Source organism: Lissotriton vulgaris, chromosome 4_1 (assembly GCF_964263255.1).
Source record: "Lissotriton vulgaris chromosome 4_1, aLisVul1.2, whole genome shotgun sequence".
Taxonomy (NCBI): domain Eukaryota; kingdom Metazoa; phylum Chordata; class Amphibia; order Caudata; family Salamandridae; genus Lissotriton; species Lissotriton vulgaris.
Window position 1 is genome coordinate 1851200655 of NC_141691.1, and position 17890 is coordinate 1851218544.

Here is a 17890-nt window from a genome sequence, read left to right on the forward strand (position 1 = left end):
GGCTTAGTGGGAAATTCAGCAGTGGGATCAGTGAAGGCCTTTTACGGAGGGTGCATGCAGGCTGTTGGGGAGCTCCCTTATAAAATCATGCTCGCGTGCATGGAACGCTTTTCTCTCCACGTTTAGGGATGCTGACTGTTTTCATTTCCTTCTTTAAAAACAAGCATTTACAATGCAATGGTCTCTTTTAAAGTTAGAACTATTGGCATTGCTCATGACATTATTTTTATTTATGTTTTTTTTTTTAAACATAAATAAATTGCATTGTCATTTACAATGCCAATAGCAGGGCAGGAGAGCAAGCACAAGCAACGAGGGGGCAGGACAGCAAGCACAAGCAACGAGGGGGGGGTAAGGGAGGACAGCATGCACGAGTAACGGGGGGACAGTACGCACAAGCAACAAGGGGGGCAGGGGAGCAAGCACAAGCAACGAGGGGGGGGCAGGACAGCAAGCACGAGCAACGAGGGGGGCAGGACAGCAAGCACAAGCAACGAGGGGGGCAGGGGAGCAAGCACAAGCAACGAGGGGGGACAGCAAGAACTAGCAACGAGGGGGGCAGGGGAGCAAGCACAAGCAACGAAGGGGGTCAGGGGAGCAAGCACGAGCAACGAGGGGGGTAGGGGAGCAAGCACAAGCAACGAGGGGGCAGGACAGCAAGCACAAGCAAAGAGGAGGGCAGGACAGCAAGCACAAGCAACGGGGGCAGGGGAGCAAGCACAAGCAACGAGGGGGGAGGACAGCAAGCACGAGCAACGAGGGGGCAGGACAGCAAGGGGGGGCAGGAGAACGGGGCACAAGCAAAGGGGGGCAGGGGAACAAGTACAAGCAACTGGGGGCAGGGGAGCAAGCACAAGCAACGGGGGGGGGGGATCAGCAAGCAATAGCAACGAGGGGGCAGGACAGCAAGCACTCACCTGAGGACGACTTCTTCCGGCGGCGGTCGGGCTGAAATGGCTTCAGCAAAGCGCCAACATTTTCCAATTCGGGGCGTGGTTTTCGTTCTCTCCTCTTCCCATTGACTGGAAGGTAAAATTCCAGCCAATGGGAAGAGGAGAGAACGAAAACAAGAAAAAAGAGAAAAAACACGCCCCCGAATCTGGAAAAGACGGGGCTTGAACCGAGTGACTCCCCCTCTCCTCCAATGGCTGGCCTCGGTTCAGGAAGCCAGCCAATGGAGAAGAGGGGCGGTGTGGGACTACTGAAGTTTGCGGTGCTTATTGCTTGGTCCGCTGGGTTTTTTTTTTTGTGACAAGCAGTAATATGAATGACAGGGAGGATAAATTCAATAGTTAAAATGGGAATATCCATAATTAATATGAGGAATGCGATTAAACAGCTAATTTGACAGAAATGTTGTTTGGGGTCTATGGATGTATAGGCCCTCCGACCGACATCCTTGTGGTTTTTAAACCAACCAACCAACCTCGGTTCGGCGGTCCGAAACCGCAATTACGATGTGACCACACGTGGTGCGGTCGCAGACTCCCATAACCCTAAGGGAGTTTGCGTGGTGGTCGGAAAACCGGTTGCAGCACAACCTCCCATAGAGAAATGGGAGTCACTGTAAATACCTGCACCTGCCACACAGTCCAAGGATTTACAAGGGGGGCACGTTAGGTGCTCCCCCCATATGGTTTCCCCCCTTGCTTTACAACACGCTTTCCATGTCAAAAGGCCCAACATGGAAAGCTTGTCGGAAACAGACATCATAATCCCGACAGTAGAAACACCGTCCGTAAGGGATTATGGTGGCAATTCCACCTGGCCGACGGGGTCCTTGAGCCAGTCGGAAGCCAGCCGGATTGACCGTCCGGTATCAAATCTGACCGCCGCCATTGTATAACAGCTGTCAGATTTGAAACCTTACATGTCGGTCCGACCGACATCCAAATTAGGGGCATAATGTCAGAATCCAGAAAAAGTGAAGGGGACAAAGGATTAACTAATGCCTGACGGAAATTACTGATGATTCCTTAGGCCTCTTTGGGTGGAGGGGTTTGGTTTCTAGGGTCCAGTTTGGTTGCTTCATTCCTGTGATTCACTCCTTTTGGCGATGGGAGACTGCAATAAATGGGTGCTTTTCAAAATGGGAGTGGAAAGTGGGTGTTAATACTAAATGCATAGGCTGTGTGATCTTGGTGCACAAGATTCTTCAAGGTATTAATGAGTTGCCTTTGGGCGGAGATCAGTTCATTGTGGGTGGATAGATCTTACTGGGTGAGGTTGAAGTGGGCTTTGGTGCAATTTGTGAGGTCTCTTTGTGGAAAGACCTTCCTTTGGGCATTGATAATTGTGGCTTTTTTATTTGGGCTTCCAGTTACATGTCATAAATTTAGCCTAATTAACATATTTGTTCCAAATTAAGTGAGCAGAAACCAACTATATAAAAAAAAATCCAGAGTAAAGTATTCGACCACCCTTTCCAAAACTCCCTGGCATATTACAATAAACTCCATTTTATAAAATCTATAAACAATACCATCCTGGGAGCTAGAACCATTGTACAATACAATTAAGTGTGTCATAAGAAAGCATATCATTCATGCCTTATTTTTTGCAACAACAAAAAAAGCAATGCTAAGGACAAAGTCCAACCCAAACATGTACTGCCTAAGCCATGTGACCTACAACTACACGATCTTAGATAGTGTTTTGGAATGTATTTATCTAGGGGAGGTAAAACAATCATGGAAGTCAGAAAGGCAGAATGCTATAGGCTGCTTTAGCTATTGCAAGACAGAGAATTTAGCACACAGTGTACGATGTTGTCCAGCTTCTCCTATGCAACACAAAATGTTATAAACAGCATTACGTGAATTGCAAGCACACAATTGCAATGAAGCAGTTTAGACTGTTTTAGCAACACAGAAGGGATTTTTATTGACAATTTTGTGAAATATATGAACTTAATCACCCCGCCCCCCCTCCCCCACCTCTCTACTAAACACTGTATACCTAGTATGGGAAATATGAATTTCTGTCAGTTTCAATCAATTTTATATGTAATATTTTGCACTGCGTGTAAAATGGGCTTATGCACTCAAAGTGAAATAGTTAGGCATAAGAAGCACTTTTATTAAACAACCTAGTGAACAACATGAATTAGATTTAAAAGGACAGGGCAATCTTTTAATTCTATCTCCCTATATATATCATGGTTTTAGGTCTCGCGACCTATCAATGCGCGCAAGCACATTGAGCGGAGCGAGAATTCAAGTGCTCAAAATGCTCGTCAAACCAAGGGTTTAGTTCCTGCGGTTTTCTTTAAGTTCACGTGAATCACGTGACCAAACAAGCACGCGCATCAGCCTCCCTCCTAATCCGGCTTCCCTCTGGCCATTTGCCACACTCCTTGCCTCTGCCGCAAAGGACTCCTCCCCCCGTCGACACCCCCTACAGTCTCACCGTGAGCTCCTCGCTCACATTCCCGCCCCCCCATCAGGCTCTCCCGCCCCCATCCGGCTTCCCTCCGGCCATTTGCCACACTCCTTGCCTCTGCCGCAAAGGACTCCTCCCCCGTCACTCTCCAAAACAGCTTTGTTTGCTCTTCTTTTCGCTTGTATTCCGTGAGCTCCTCGCTCACATTCCCGCCCCCCCACCAGGCTCTCCCGCCCCCATCCGGCTTCCCTCCGGCCATTTGCCACACTCCTTGCCTCTGCCGCAAAGGACTCCTCCCCCCGTCACTCTCCAAAACAGCTTTGTTTGCTCTTCTTTTCGCTTGTTTAATATACTAATATACTAATACGCCTCAGATCGATAAAGGAAAAAACGAATGTTGTTTTTGCAGGCGCACAAATGCATGTTGAACGAATACAAAATGACGCGGCATTCACATCATTGTGCTTTTTGTGTTTTTCTTTCTTTTTCTCTTGACTGGCATGTCATCCTGAAAGTGTTGCTCAGGGCACAAATTACATGACAAGTGCGATGATGAATATGACTTGAAAAATATAAGTAAAGAAGTTACCCTGCAATTATTTACCCGGCACTACAAATCGAAGGCGTAGTGAAACCTTCTGTCTCGATTCGTGTAGTTGAATATTTGGGATTCTTTTCTGGCTGCTTTATTTGACTGGTAACATTCACTAATGCGATCTGTCTGTCGTGCTTTGTTTAGCTATCGAGTTATAGAATTCACCTCGATCTCTTTCCGTGCTCCTTCCCTCTCACCGAGCTGAGTAAACTAGGATGCCCCTGGTGGCTGGCTCCGTACAGGTGGGCGGGCAGGCTCCATCTGGCAGGCGAAAGCGCTAAGTTTGTTGGCACTACTACCCACTTGTACTGCATGGGCTGGTTATTCAGTAACAAAAACAATGCCAGCGCTTGTTCATCCACAGGCCTCTCCGAAGCGCCGGCTCTTTGTGGTATGGGTGCAGGCTTCCCAGCATCGGCTCAATGCTGAGGGTGTGAAGTCACCCCGTCCGGCTGCGTGCCTCGACCTCATTATTAGGTGCCGCCATGTGAGACAGATGGATGTGCCGCTGAAGGGTGGACTATTCTCCCCCTGCAGGGGTGTATACACAGCGCCCGGCGTGTTTATCGTAAGTCCTTTTATAGTCTGCCGGAGAGGCTTTCCCGCCTCTGCCCACAGCGGATTGTCGGGCCTCGTGTGTCCGGGCGCCCACACCAGTCATTAGTAGTGATATCACTTTCTTGGCACACTTAATCTCGTTCTGACTTACCATAGCGTTCACAAACGCCGATTTATATGGTTGACTTCCACAACGTGTAATGTTTACACATTACTGATTTGGAGATGATTGTCCCTTAATTTTAGCTTTCGCCTGCTAAACCTCCATCCACTTAAGTGCAAATTAAAATGGTAATTAAATTCCGTCTTTTTAATCCAACTCTCTATCTGTTCAAAGATTTTGCCATTTGCGGAAATCGTATATCATCACACGAATAATATAAAGCAGTGTTTTAAATCCTTAAAATTTATTTTAACATGCGTTTCCTCGCGTTTCTCAATCTTTTGACACCTCCGCCAAAGATCTTTCAAGATATGACACCTGCAATCTTTTAATTCCAATGTGAGATTAGCAGCATGTAAAGGATTCTTTAAGACGGCAGTTTAAACAAATGCCTGCAACTCTACCCCTTTTCTCTTCTGACCGTGTGGAACCACACGCACAACCACACACACAAAACCACACGCACACAACCACACACACAAAACCACACACGCATACACACAACCACACACACAACCACACACACACACACAACCACACACACACACACACACAACGATACACAACCACACACACACAACCATATGCACAACCACACACACAACCACACAGCATCAGTGCACAATTTCTACAGGCAGACACACCCCCAGCCATAAGTGCACACATCAATTGTTAATGCATCCACAATTAACTATTGTAGCAATCGCAGTATGGGGCTCTTTACTTTTACTAATAAACAAAGAGAGAGTAAGGGTATAACAAATCACTCTCTTACCCCTAAAGGAATAATTACATCAACAACTAAAGAGTGATAGGAAACAAAACAAGACACCACGTCCAGAGGGAGATCGTGGCGTGGTGAAAAGACAGGCAAAAAGTGAAGGGAAACCAAAAATAGGTTAAATAAGAACCCTCACTCACCACCTAGTGGTGACATGCTTCATCACTGGGTTCCCACTGGAAAGACCTAGCATCTTTCCAGTGTGCTACGACGCCTGTTTTGCAGCGGAGCTGGTTGTCGTGAGTGTTGAGGGTGCAAACAGAAAAACCGAATTGTGATAAGTGAGTGCAAATAATTAAAAAGTGCGTAGTTGTGACAGTCAACTATTTTATTCAAAGTCCAACTAGCACTGGTTAAAAACAATTTTGAGTGGAAACATAGGGTAAGTCTCAGTAATTAAAGACACCTAGTCCACTAAGTGAAAAAATTGGTCGACATGTTTCTGCTCAGTGAGCCCAAGTCGCTCAGCTTTCGTCAGGACCAAAGGGACTGTGATCCCCCGGTGGTGTGCACACACTAAGGTGCACCCAACCGTGAGGAATAATATGTGAAAAATTAAAATTATAAGGAAAATTTTTCCAAAATATTTATGGCTTAAGGCCAATTCGGACCCAGATAGCAAGTTGCTGGGGTCTGTACCTGTAAGAGAAAAGTTGTGCTTAGTCAGCACAACTTCATTCCATTGTTTCATTAGCAAGTCATGATAAACCTTCACCACAAAAACCACCCAAGTGATGAAATTAGAATGCATGGGCAGTGTCGTTAACTATGCGTAGTGCATAGTAGGGAGTCCTCACTATTTTATGTTAACATTGAGTTGGTAAAAACAAACTGAGGAATCCAGACGGTAGATCACCATATAAAATAAGTAGATGAGTTAGGTCTAATAGGATCCTCAATTGCGAAAATCCTCCCCCATACTTCAATTCAAATTCAAACAAAGTGCTTGGGGTTATCAGAATTGAAGGCTATTTAGCCTAAGGTACAATAAATTTTGGGAAAGATGGAATGTCCAGAAGCACTCCTACTTGAGGAGACGCAAAAAGGACTGCAGAATTAATGCCAAGCGGTGTGATAACATCGGAAGACTGGGGGAACTCACTATCAGAGGGCGATAGTCTCTCCTCAGAGGCAGACGCGGTGGAGGGAAAGCTTCACGTCGCGTATCTTAAAGGAAACAAACAAGATAATAAACCTGATGTGAGCAGTTAGCAAAAAAAACCCCGAAAGCACAATATCATATAACAATATATCAATGGGCTGTATTGCTTGTTTCAAGATCATAGTGAGACGTCTATGGTTCCTAGTGAAAAATCATTTTGCCAATGATGGATAATTCGTGAACGGAAATGAAAATCTGTCCGTAGGTACGTGTTTATATTTCTGCAGGCAACTATGATAGATGTAACAAAATGTGCGGTATCGGGCAGGACATTACTAGAAGTTACGTGTGCCTGTATACCGCGCTAGTCTTTGAAAATAAGTTTTAAAACACTCACGGTCACGCTGACGACTCCCCGTATTCGACCTACTTTGTCGACACCGCGGCCCGGTAAAACGCCGAGTCTGCGCGGTGTGGGGTTTAACTCGTCATTGTTGTGATTACGTGAAGGTCCCGTGACCTCGTGTTTAATCCGCCCAGTTCTCGCAATTAAAGGGGCACCGTCAGTATTCACCGGTGCTCAGGAGACTTATAATAGAATTAAGGTTACTAGTGCAATATGTGTAAAGGGATATCCGACTTATTAATTACAACGTGACAAGCGAGCTGATCAAGTGAGCTGTACAATACAATTGGCATGACGAGGAGGGTGTTCAATCCGAGCTTGTTACTTACGAACATCCCCTTCAGCAAAGTGGTGTAGTCATACATTATTTGAATATGGGCCACAGTAGTCTCATAGTGCAACCAAAATATGTCGCAAAACCTTATTACCAATGGTGTAAGCATTTAAGTGAATGGACCGAGGGTATTTACTTTAGTCGCAGTATCGATAGTAAGGACCACGTTTTAAAAGAGTAGGGACCACGTTTTAAAAGAGTGTAAGGCAGGGGGAACATCAAGGAGGGCAAAACTGCTGAGGTGGAGTAAATGATCAAAGGTAAGAAAACAGGGGAAAAAATGAGTAGGCAGTATCACTAAGCCTATGCTAACAACCTCAGTGTTAGATCACAGTCCTAATAAAGGTGTGTACTATAGAGATGTATCATATCATAGAGATAATCGGACTGGATTGGATTACGGAGCAATCATGATATGCAGATTATTGACAGATTTTAGCGTCTTAATACAGAACCCCACGGGATATCATCATTTAATCCATGTTTGTGACTGGATAAACGGTGAATCCACAGTTGTTCTTTCTCAAACAGAAGTCTTTCGTCTCCTTGAATTTGCTCCACCACGGTCCACCGCATATCATTCGGTGTGTGGTTATTAGCAATGAAATGGTTCGTCAATTTCGTTGCATTGCGTTTGCACCGAATATTGCAGCGGTGCTCGCAGATCCTTAACTTTACCCTTCTGGTGGTCATACCAACGTACTTTAACCCACAGTTGCAGATGATCAAATATACCACATTACTGGTATTGCAGTTGGTATGGCCCCGTTGTTCCCTCACCCTCACACCCTCACTCACCCCCTCATCCTCACCCCCCTCACAACCCTCTCACTCTCACTCAGCCTCACACCCTCACCCACTCTCACCCTCACACCCCCTCACTCACCCTCACACACTCACACACCCACTCACCCTCACACCCTCACACCACTCAGTGCTACAACACATATGTGTGTGTAGGTGCAAATGCAATGTTCTTGGATTTTCGTCACAATAAAATACACTGAACATAATCTTCACAAAATTTATTTACAAACGTTTAAGCTATTGCCATTATAAATTACAATAACTTTTATTTAAGTATTAATTATTTACAAAATTAAAAGCCATTGTTATTTGTAATATCAATACATCCAAGTCACGTAAATACAACACACATTGCATTACAAATGCTATAGGTGTCACATTTGCGAAAGTTAAAACTATTGACATTGTAACTGACAAAGCTATTAATTTTGCTATTTTCAAAACCAACACGTAAATTAAAAAAGTGTCATTTACAATACCAATCGCTCAAACTTTCCTAATGCGAAAAGTTAAAAGTATGGGCAATGTAAATCACAAAACAAAAAAATAAAATGTCATTTAGAAAACCAATAGCTCAAACTTTCCTACTGCGAGACCTATTGGCAACGCCAGTGCTTGTTATATTGTATGTTTATATTTATCAATAAATAAATACAAAATATATTTAGGTGCATGTAGATGTCTGATGTATGCGATTACTAATGTGAACTCATTAGTGGCGCTTAAGAGGTAATGGGTTACAACTCTACTGTTTTCAAGTGAAGGTTTTGGGTCAGCAGTATTAATCCATAGGTATGGGTCTGGTGGCTTAGGGGACTAATGCGTCCACTGTAGGGGCGTGTTCAACCTCATGGTCACAGGCACGGATCCACTCAGCCTTTCATCCTTCTGAGGTCAATAAAATGAGTACCATTGAGTTGGGTAACACACATCTGTTATTCAGCACCAAGATAAACTTCTGGGTGAACGTGCGCTTTACAAATGCATGTTATGTTTACAAATATACAGTATGTTATAAGACGTCTTTTTTGCAGGCCTCCCTGATAATGAGGAGTCTCCGTGGCCTGGTGGCTGGACATTTTTGACTTCGAGGATGCACCGACTCCGGCAGTAAGTCACAGCCCAAGAGATCTTCCTCCATATCTGGCTGAGCAGCGCTAGAACACAGACCTGCAAGAACCCTGCCTCACTTTGTAATTCCACAAGGTGAAGCCGATTGCCACCACTTCCATGACAAGAAACAGGCTTCAAGACAGGTTAAGGCTCTACCGGCTGGCCCGGAGACTGGAGGAGACTGGAGGCCTCAGGCCAGCCCACGGAGTGCAAAGAAGCAGACAAAGCCTGTAAGTTTACATTCTTTTTGTGTGTTTGACTAGGGTCTTCCACACACTAAACAAGCATTTGCAATGCAATAGGTCTCGCATTAGGAAAGTTTGAGCTGTTGGTATTTTAAATGACAATTTTTGTATGTATGTGTTGGTTTTGAAAATAGTGAAATTAATAGCTTTGTCATTTACAATGCCAATAGCTATAACTTTCGCACATGTCACACCTATAGCATTTGTAATGCAATATGTGTTGTATTTACTTGACTTAGATGTATTGCTATTACAAATAACAATGGCTTTTAATTTGTTTTAATAATTAATACTTAAATAACGGTTATTGTAATTTATAATGGCAATAGCTTAAACTTTTGTAAATAACTTTTGTGAAGATTATGTTCAGTGTATTTTATTGTGACGAAAATCCAAGAACGAAGTGAAATATTAACATCTTTTTGTGACATTTGTAATAAAGCTTGAAACATTGAGAGAACATATTTGAACCAGTTGTTGAATGGTTGCACAGATTGATGCTGTGGTGGCGCTGAGTGATGCTGTTGTGGCGCTGAGTGATGCTCTGTTGGCGCCGAGTGATGCTGTGGCGTTCAGTGATGCTGTGGTAGCGCATAGTGATGTTGTGGTGCCCCTGAGTGATGCTGTGGTGGTGCTGAGTGATGCTGTGGTGATGCAATATAGTGAGGGTGATAGATAGATAGAGGGAGGGCTATGAGATAGATAGCTAGAGGGAGAGCGATAGATAGATAGATTGAGGGCGATCGATAGATAGATTGAGGGCGATCGATAGATAGATTGAGGGCGATCCATACATAGAGTGAGAGCGATCAATACATAGAGTGAGGGCGATAGAGAGAGTGAGGGCGATAGAGAGAGTGAGGGCGATAGACAGATAGATAGATGGTTGTGTGTGGTTGTGTGTGTTGTGGTGTGTGTGTTATTCTGCTATGCTATTTTTGTTATGTTATGTTTTGTTATGCTATGTTTTGTTATGTTATGTGTTGTTGTGTTTGGTATGCTATGCTATGTTTTGCTATGCTATGATATGTTTTGTTTTGCTATGCTATGCTATGTTTTGTTTTGCTATGCTAGGTTTTGTTTTGCTATGGTTTGTTAAGCTATGCTATGCTATGTTTTGTTTTGGTATGCTATGTTTTGTTATGTTATGCTTTGTTTTGTTATGTTATGTTTTTTTTTTATTGAGCATGATCTGTAGCATTCAATCAAACATTTTCTTTACAAAAGAATACATTCTTAATGAAACGATAATACATCAGGAAGGTTAATAGGAAGAGAATACATACAAAAAAAGAAAAGAGGGGAAAAAAAACAAAAAAAAAAAACATTACAACCCAATACATGTGCACAGCTGATATGAAGAAAATATAAAGAGAAAATTTATACAATTTGCCTCATCATATCATGTCAGTCCCTCTCTTATCAGGGGGGAGATCTTACATTGGAGTACCAGTTGGAGATTGGGGCCCAGATCTGGGTACCCCGGGCTCTAGCTTTTCTACCTCTTGTGCTATATATAGCTATCTCCTGTTTATATGTGGCAAGAAATCGACTAAGTCACATCTGAAAGGTGGGTACGTTGGGATCTTTCCATCGGGCCGCCAGAATAATACGAAAGACGGCATGCTAGGTTTTGTTGTGTTTTGTTATGCTACGCTATGTTATGCTAGGTTTTGTTTTGTTATGCTATGTTATGCTATGTTTTGTTATGCTATGCTTTGTTGTGCTTTGTTATGCTATGTTTTGTTGTGTTTTGTTGTGCTATACTATGTTTTGTTTTGCTATGCTATGTTTTGCTATCCTGGTGTGTGGTTGTGTGTGTGGGTGTGTGTGGGGTGGGGTGGTGTGTGTGTGTGGGTGTGGGTGTGTGTGTGTGTGTGGGGTGTGTGTGTGGGTGTGGGTGTGTGGGTGTGTGGTGGTGTGCGTGTGTGTGGTTGTGTGTGTGTGTGGTTGTGTGTATGTGCGGTTGTGGGTGCAGTTGTGGGTGTCTGTGGATGTGTGGTTGGGTGTGGTTGTGTGTGTGGTTGTGGTTGTGTGTGTGTGTGGTGTGTGTGTGGTTGTGCGTGTGTGTGGTTGTGCGTGTGTGTGGTTGTGCGTGTGTGTTTGGTTGTGTGTGTGTGAGAAAGAGAATGTGCATGTGTGTGTGCTTGTGTGTGTGTGTGTGAGAGAGAGAGAGAGAGAGAGAGAGAGATAGCGTGCATGTGTGTGTGAGGGGGAGAGAAAGAGAGCACAACAAAAAACCTACTGAGATTGTCCATAGAAGGCTTCCTGAGGACTGTGCCCCCAGGGGAATCTTCCAAGATTTAAAGGAAATTGTCTAATATAAGTGTAGAAGCCGGTGACCCCAAAGAGACAGCATGTTCTGATGAAGGTGTTACAACATCAAGTACAATAACACCGAAACGCGTCGACGCTTTTGTGGCTAGAATCCCAACAAGGTCAAGGAGGTAGCAGATATCCATAAATTATAGATACTGTCTACTGTACCACCAGCATTAAAGAAAAGACCAGTGGATCTATATGAGTAGTGGCAAAAAATATCAAGGCCACAATTACAGGGGGTTTGCGAAAAGGATCCATTTGTTGTTTTTTGTGGAATTGTACTGATTAACTTGTTCTCCTTTGTCTTATAATTCTGATGAATGTGATATTATGTTTTTTATGTATAATGAATTGTTTTTAATTGTCTTTTGATATTTTATTGTACTTATCCAGAGAGATGTACTTTGGATTTTTAATTTATCCAGTTGCGACAAGAAACTTTATTTTTACAAAACATTAAAGAGATTGTGAACGTTTACTTTTAGTGTGGAACTCCTTATCTAATGCTTTATTTTTACATAAATTTTCCCTCTAATGCCCCTATAAGAAATGTCTGTATGATTGGTTAGAACCCATGTAGTGAACATAACACACCTAGTTTAGCGTACAACCAGGGATTTCTTTTTGACTATATTTGTGCAACATTACAGTTTTCTTTGTAAACTACGCGGTCCGTTTTTTTTTACCCTGCAACAGGCGTTTTGGATTGTCAAAGAAAGAGTCTCCATAGAGAAAGAAAAGTCGAATAACATATCTGAAACACACGTCACCTCACAAACCGGTTCAGCAGTAATGGACTAGCATCTGAGTAGAAACTATTTAACATCAACCTCTCAGAAGGGGACCCTCCCCCACACATCCTGAACCTATGACATTCAAAGCAATGGTCCCGGATCCTTACATGACCCTTTCTCATCATTACTGGCCAAAGTGGAGACAAATGGGTAAAGAACGATTCTTTGATTCTTGTAGTCACATATTATTGCACAGAACTACAATTGCCATCGAGAGGCATACTATTAAGGTTCAGACTCCTCCCCTTGCTAATTGTCAAAGAAATGGGGCTTCTACTTCTTTATGACACATGCAAGGAAGTAGGCTGTGTGCAAGTTCCCCCTTGATCCCCCACCACCAAGGTTGATGGTTTTTAACTCTGAAAGTGCATTGGAGCCTGCTAATCAGGCCCCAGTGCCAGTGCTCGCTCCCTAAAATGATGTATGTGAATTGGTAACCCCAGTTGGCAAGGACTTTAACTCCCTTATAAGTCCCCCGGTAAGTGGTACCAGTGGTACCCAGGGCATGGGAATTTTAGGGGTCACCAGGGCCTGCAGCACTGATTGCGCCACCTTGAGTGACCCAAGTAAGTAAATGACAGCAGGCCTGCCATTGCAGCCTGCCGAAGAAGTGCAAACTGCTCAAACTCTACTTTCACAGCACTATTTTTAATATATGTCAGTCACCCCTAAGGTAGGCCTCCTGAGCCCATGAAGCAGGGTGCATTATATTAAAGGTGTGGAAATATAAGTACAATCTTATTTGGCGCTATAGTAGCCTTCTTCTATTTGGGGCTAATATAAGTGTTCAGGAAGCCATAGGATAACAAAGACTAGCACCTGGGCACCCTCAGGTTGCCAAGTCCATTATGGTTCCACTGAAAAGTGTCATGTTTGGTATCAAACAACTTGTCTCATCGAACCCACCTTTTTGCCAAAGTCTGATTTAATGTGACATGCACCCATGTGGCTACCTTCGCCCATGTGCCCAGCCTTTCCTGTGTCCTGGCTAATAGCCTGCAGCTGCTGCTGCCGCCAAAACAGGAATCTGACCCCCTGCCAGGAGGTGTGAACACTCCCAGGAGTCACCAACAAAGACCTGCCTAGGCGGAAGGGGTCACCTCCCTCCCTGAGAGGATGGGTTGTGAAGTGACACATCAAGGCGGGGAGCTTCAAAGCTCCCACCACCTGACATGCACCCAGGGAGGAAAAAGCCAACCCCCTGCCCCAGGCACATTTGCAACCCGGGCTGGTTGGAAAATTAGATAGTCAGGAGGCATCCACACCTTGGCTAGCCTCACCCCTAAGGTGGGTTACCTGGTCTGCACAACCGAAGAAGGGTGTTGCCATTTTTAAAAGTGGCAGAATATAGGCTTCTGAGTACAAAATGTGCTACACGCCACAGGAAGTGGTCATCTGAGCCTAATTAGCCATTGGGGCTAGTCGCCCATTGGCCACTAACTCCCACAACCCTAAATCTAAGATTTAATGAGTTCCCCCTAGCAACAGAAACCCAGATCTGATCGACTTGCAACCAAAAAACAAAGAAAAAACCAGAGCCTGTGACTTCAGGACTTTCACGAAGAAAAGGCGCCAAAGACTGCACCTGTGGCAACCATCCTGCAACTGCATGACGACGACTCATCCTGGTCCAAAGACCGGTTCAAAGGAAAGAGCCAACCCTCAAAGAGCCAAAGACAACTCCAGAACTCCCTAATACTAGAGGTACTCGTACCCTGCAGCGACAACTGCACCCAGGTGCGAATTACTGGCCATCGGACCAGCCAAGAAAATCTGACCTCCAGCGAGTTTCAGGCTTCTACCATTTTCCTCCCGGACTCCAGGAAGTCATAGTGACTGAAGGCTGAGCTTGCTGCTGCCAAGGCTTGTTGGTAGCCAGAGTCAGAGTACCACTGCCTTTATTCAACGCTATGCCTTGAGGGAACCTCGCAGTATCTTCATTCAACCCAAAGCCTCTCATTGCCCCCAGTAGTCCCCTTCGATCCGCTCACAAAAATCTACTCGTGGTCCCTAGGTGGGAGAGGGCCAGGTGGCGGGGTAGAGCCTTCTCCACGGTCGCGCCCAAACTGTGGAACTCTCTCCCTCTAGAGATCTCTGGACAGGCCGCTCTCCTTTTATTTCGCAAGGCTTTAAAAACCTGGCTCTTTCCTTGACATTCCTTCTTTAGCTCTATTCCTTTCTGTGTTCCGTTTCTTTCTCCGCACCAGCGCCTTGATGCCCTTGGGCTAAGTCTGCGCTTAACAAGATTACATTCATTCATTCATTGGCTCAGTTGTCAAGATTCTGCACACCTTTCCTCACTAGCACCGTCTAAGTGGTAAAACCAAAAACCAGAACCTGCACCGTTCCCCACAAGATAGGTAAAAAGCAACTGACTGTCAGAGCCTGGTCCCTGGGCACGCCTCACCTAATGCCCCCTCACCCCCCATCCTCTGTGCTTTCTACTGAACTCGATCTGCAAGTCACCAATTGTCACAAGTAAATTTCCTCATAGACTGCAACGTTATCATTTTGCAAATTTGAAATGCACTGATTTTTCTTCTAAGAATCCATGACTCCGGTTATACTCATCCGATTTTCTTCATTTTGGTGTTTAACATGATAGAAACATCTGCTTTATTTTGATAAATTGGTGTTGCATTTCTTTCGAGTTGTGTCAATTACTTATTGTCCATGTTGGTACTCTGAAATGTTTAACACATGTTCCTGTAGGAAAGCCTGACTGCTCTGGGCCACACCACCAGGACTGAGCTACTGATTTATTAATGTGAATCCAAAGGTCATATTTGGGGCAAGGTGAGATTATTACACAGTGAAGCCTAACCAGCTTTACTACATAATAATCCACTGTCCTACAACACACCATTGCTTCACCTTACTACATTAGCCCACATTGTTGATATCTAGATATTCCACAAGAATGTAGGGACAGCTTATGAGTCATGATGGCTCATTCAAGCAAAGAGAATACCACTTTTCATATAGTTTGACTAGCTCACACAGAGGCCAAGCAATATTCATGGAGTAGTTCTTTAACTTGCAGCCTGCCATCACACCATTCCATCAGGATAAGGGGCAACAAAAACACTAAGGGCCAGATGTATCAAAGGATTTTGCCCATTCTGTGTCTATGGGGAAATGTCTTGATACATATGGCCCATAGTCTTGATACATTTCACTAAGGGCATAGTAGACACAAGTCCTTCTTCCCAATCAGTTATTATCTCCAAACAACGTGGTACAACTGTTCTTTGACATATACACATACAGGAAATGTGAATGTAATAAACGAGAATCTGTTCAGATAGGTGGGCTTGCTTCATTTCTTATATTCCATGAATCTCCTTACATGCGTTAATTGAAGCATGTCATTCTAAGAAAGAATAACTAAAGTTGTGAAGCATTGTTATCTTCATAGTGCCTTTTTAGGTCTCTGCAGTAGAAAGTGCATGCACTGCCTCGAAGAGACATGCTGTATCGACTTTGTGGGCTGCTGCATGCCCATACGCTTCCCATTTGCTTGCTCCATCGTCACTTTCCTATTATTTCTCCCCATGTGTCCATGGCATGCATTTGTAATGCCTCTTCCTGTATTTACCCCTCCCCAAGAGCCCTCCTTTTAAGACCATTTTAGGAACGTTTTTGTTGTTGTTAATATTCTCTTCAAAATTACACACTGATTGTATACAGCTACAGGTGAAGACATTTTACACCATCTTCTATTTTTTATGCTTGTTTCTGTTAACTGAAGTTTTACAAACTGTCCTTTTGTGAACGTAGGACACAATTTGGCTATAAAACTCACTTCAAGTTCTATCAATGGATATGTACTGTTAATAACAAGAAAATGTTAATGATACGTTGCAAGTTTTCCAACACGAAATAAAGTCTTTGGTGCCATTTATATAACAACTCGGAGCTCTACTTTTTTTTTTACAGCAAGCAGAAAATGTCACCTAATATGGATGTCAAAAATAAAGCACAACCGGAAATACAAATATTAATTACAACTTCACATGACCAAACTAATGGTATGTGCAGCAGTTTCCCTAAAACGCTGACATTTCTAAAACTACAATGGCAAAAAATATAATGCTCAAACTTACCATCATCTGTATATTTTTTCCCATAGCACATGAGACAATGTTCTATCATATTGCTGAAAAGTAAAAATATGTAAAGATATTTAGCATTACTATTCTACCAGTATGCTTCTAAACTAAATTACTGCATTGTAATGTATTTACATTGAGCACAGCCCAGGTGGACATCTAAACATTCCAAGATGACAAAATCTGTTGCACTACAAGGGACCATGAACATGAAAGCGCAAAATTCTCCTTTACATCAAAACAAATGTCGATTTTGAAAAGTAAACATTAGTAAGAACCAGAGAAATCAGGATAAAGAGGCTAAGATGTGAAAGTGTGTGTGGTCCAATTATATTTCGGCTGAACTTCCCTTTTTGTAGCTGGTCCCAGTTTGAGTTGCATATTTCGGTGCCTTTATTTAGCAGCAGGCAAGCCAAAAATGATGGAATAGAGCGCTAAAAATTAATAGGACCTCTTAAGGCGGTCAGCTGAGCTTGAAGGAAGGAAGCAAGTAGTGGAACTGAGGAATAACCAGAACATATAATTGTCATGCCATTTCTTTGTTGGAATTTACTCATGAGATACCATTTCGCTGTAGGCCATTTAAATGTTGGCAAATTACAGTGGGTAATATATATATAAATATTTATTACACATATAGGAAAGTAATATAATATTAAAACAGTTAATTGGTTGCACAATGTAATCTGTGTACTTGATTTTGGTAAAAAAAAATTATTTGGAATTGTGACAGTTAACTTTCATTAAAAAAAAATAATAATCATTAAAAAAAAAGAGTATCAGAGTTGGGGATTTTTAGTAGTTTGGTATACACAGATAGCAATTTAATTTATATATACACATTTAAAACAATAAAATAATTAAAGCATTGCATTAATAATATAATTTTTAGGAAAAATGATGGGCCAGAAGCAGCCACACCCTAAGTATAACAAAAAGAATTTGTCATTTATATGGCAAATCTATAGATTCCTTAATTTAAAAAATAAGAAAACTATTTAATTGAGTAAATTAAATATTATTTACATATATTTATAGGGTAATAATGCTCGAGTTAGTGATAGCAAGGAAAAAATAAGAATATACTACAATATTTTGAATACCGTAATACAAAAATGAAGGGCTGCACTTAGGCTTAGTAAAATCAATCAATCAATCAATCAGAGTACTTTTAAAG

The 17890-nt window shown here is 42.9% G+C and overlaps 1 protein-coding gene across 1 annotated transcript in view; it reads right to left on the reverse strand.

The window, feature by feature from the left end:
* Positions 1-17890, reverse strand: part of DSCC1 (DNA replication and sister chromatid cohesion 1) — a 169854-nt gene that overhangs the window by 57908 nt on the left and 94056 nt on the right. Inside the window, exon 6 of the mRNA XM_086966161.1 lies at positions 16708-16760. Within this exon, the coding sequence (XP_086822287.1) occupies positions 16708-16760 (53 nt within the window). The remainder of the gene's footprint in view (positions 1-16707; positions 16761-17890) is intronic.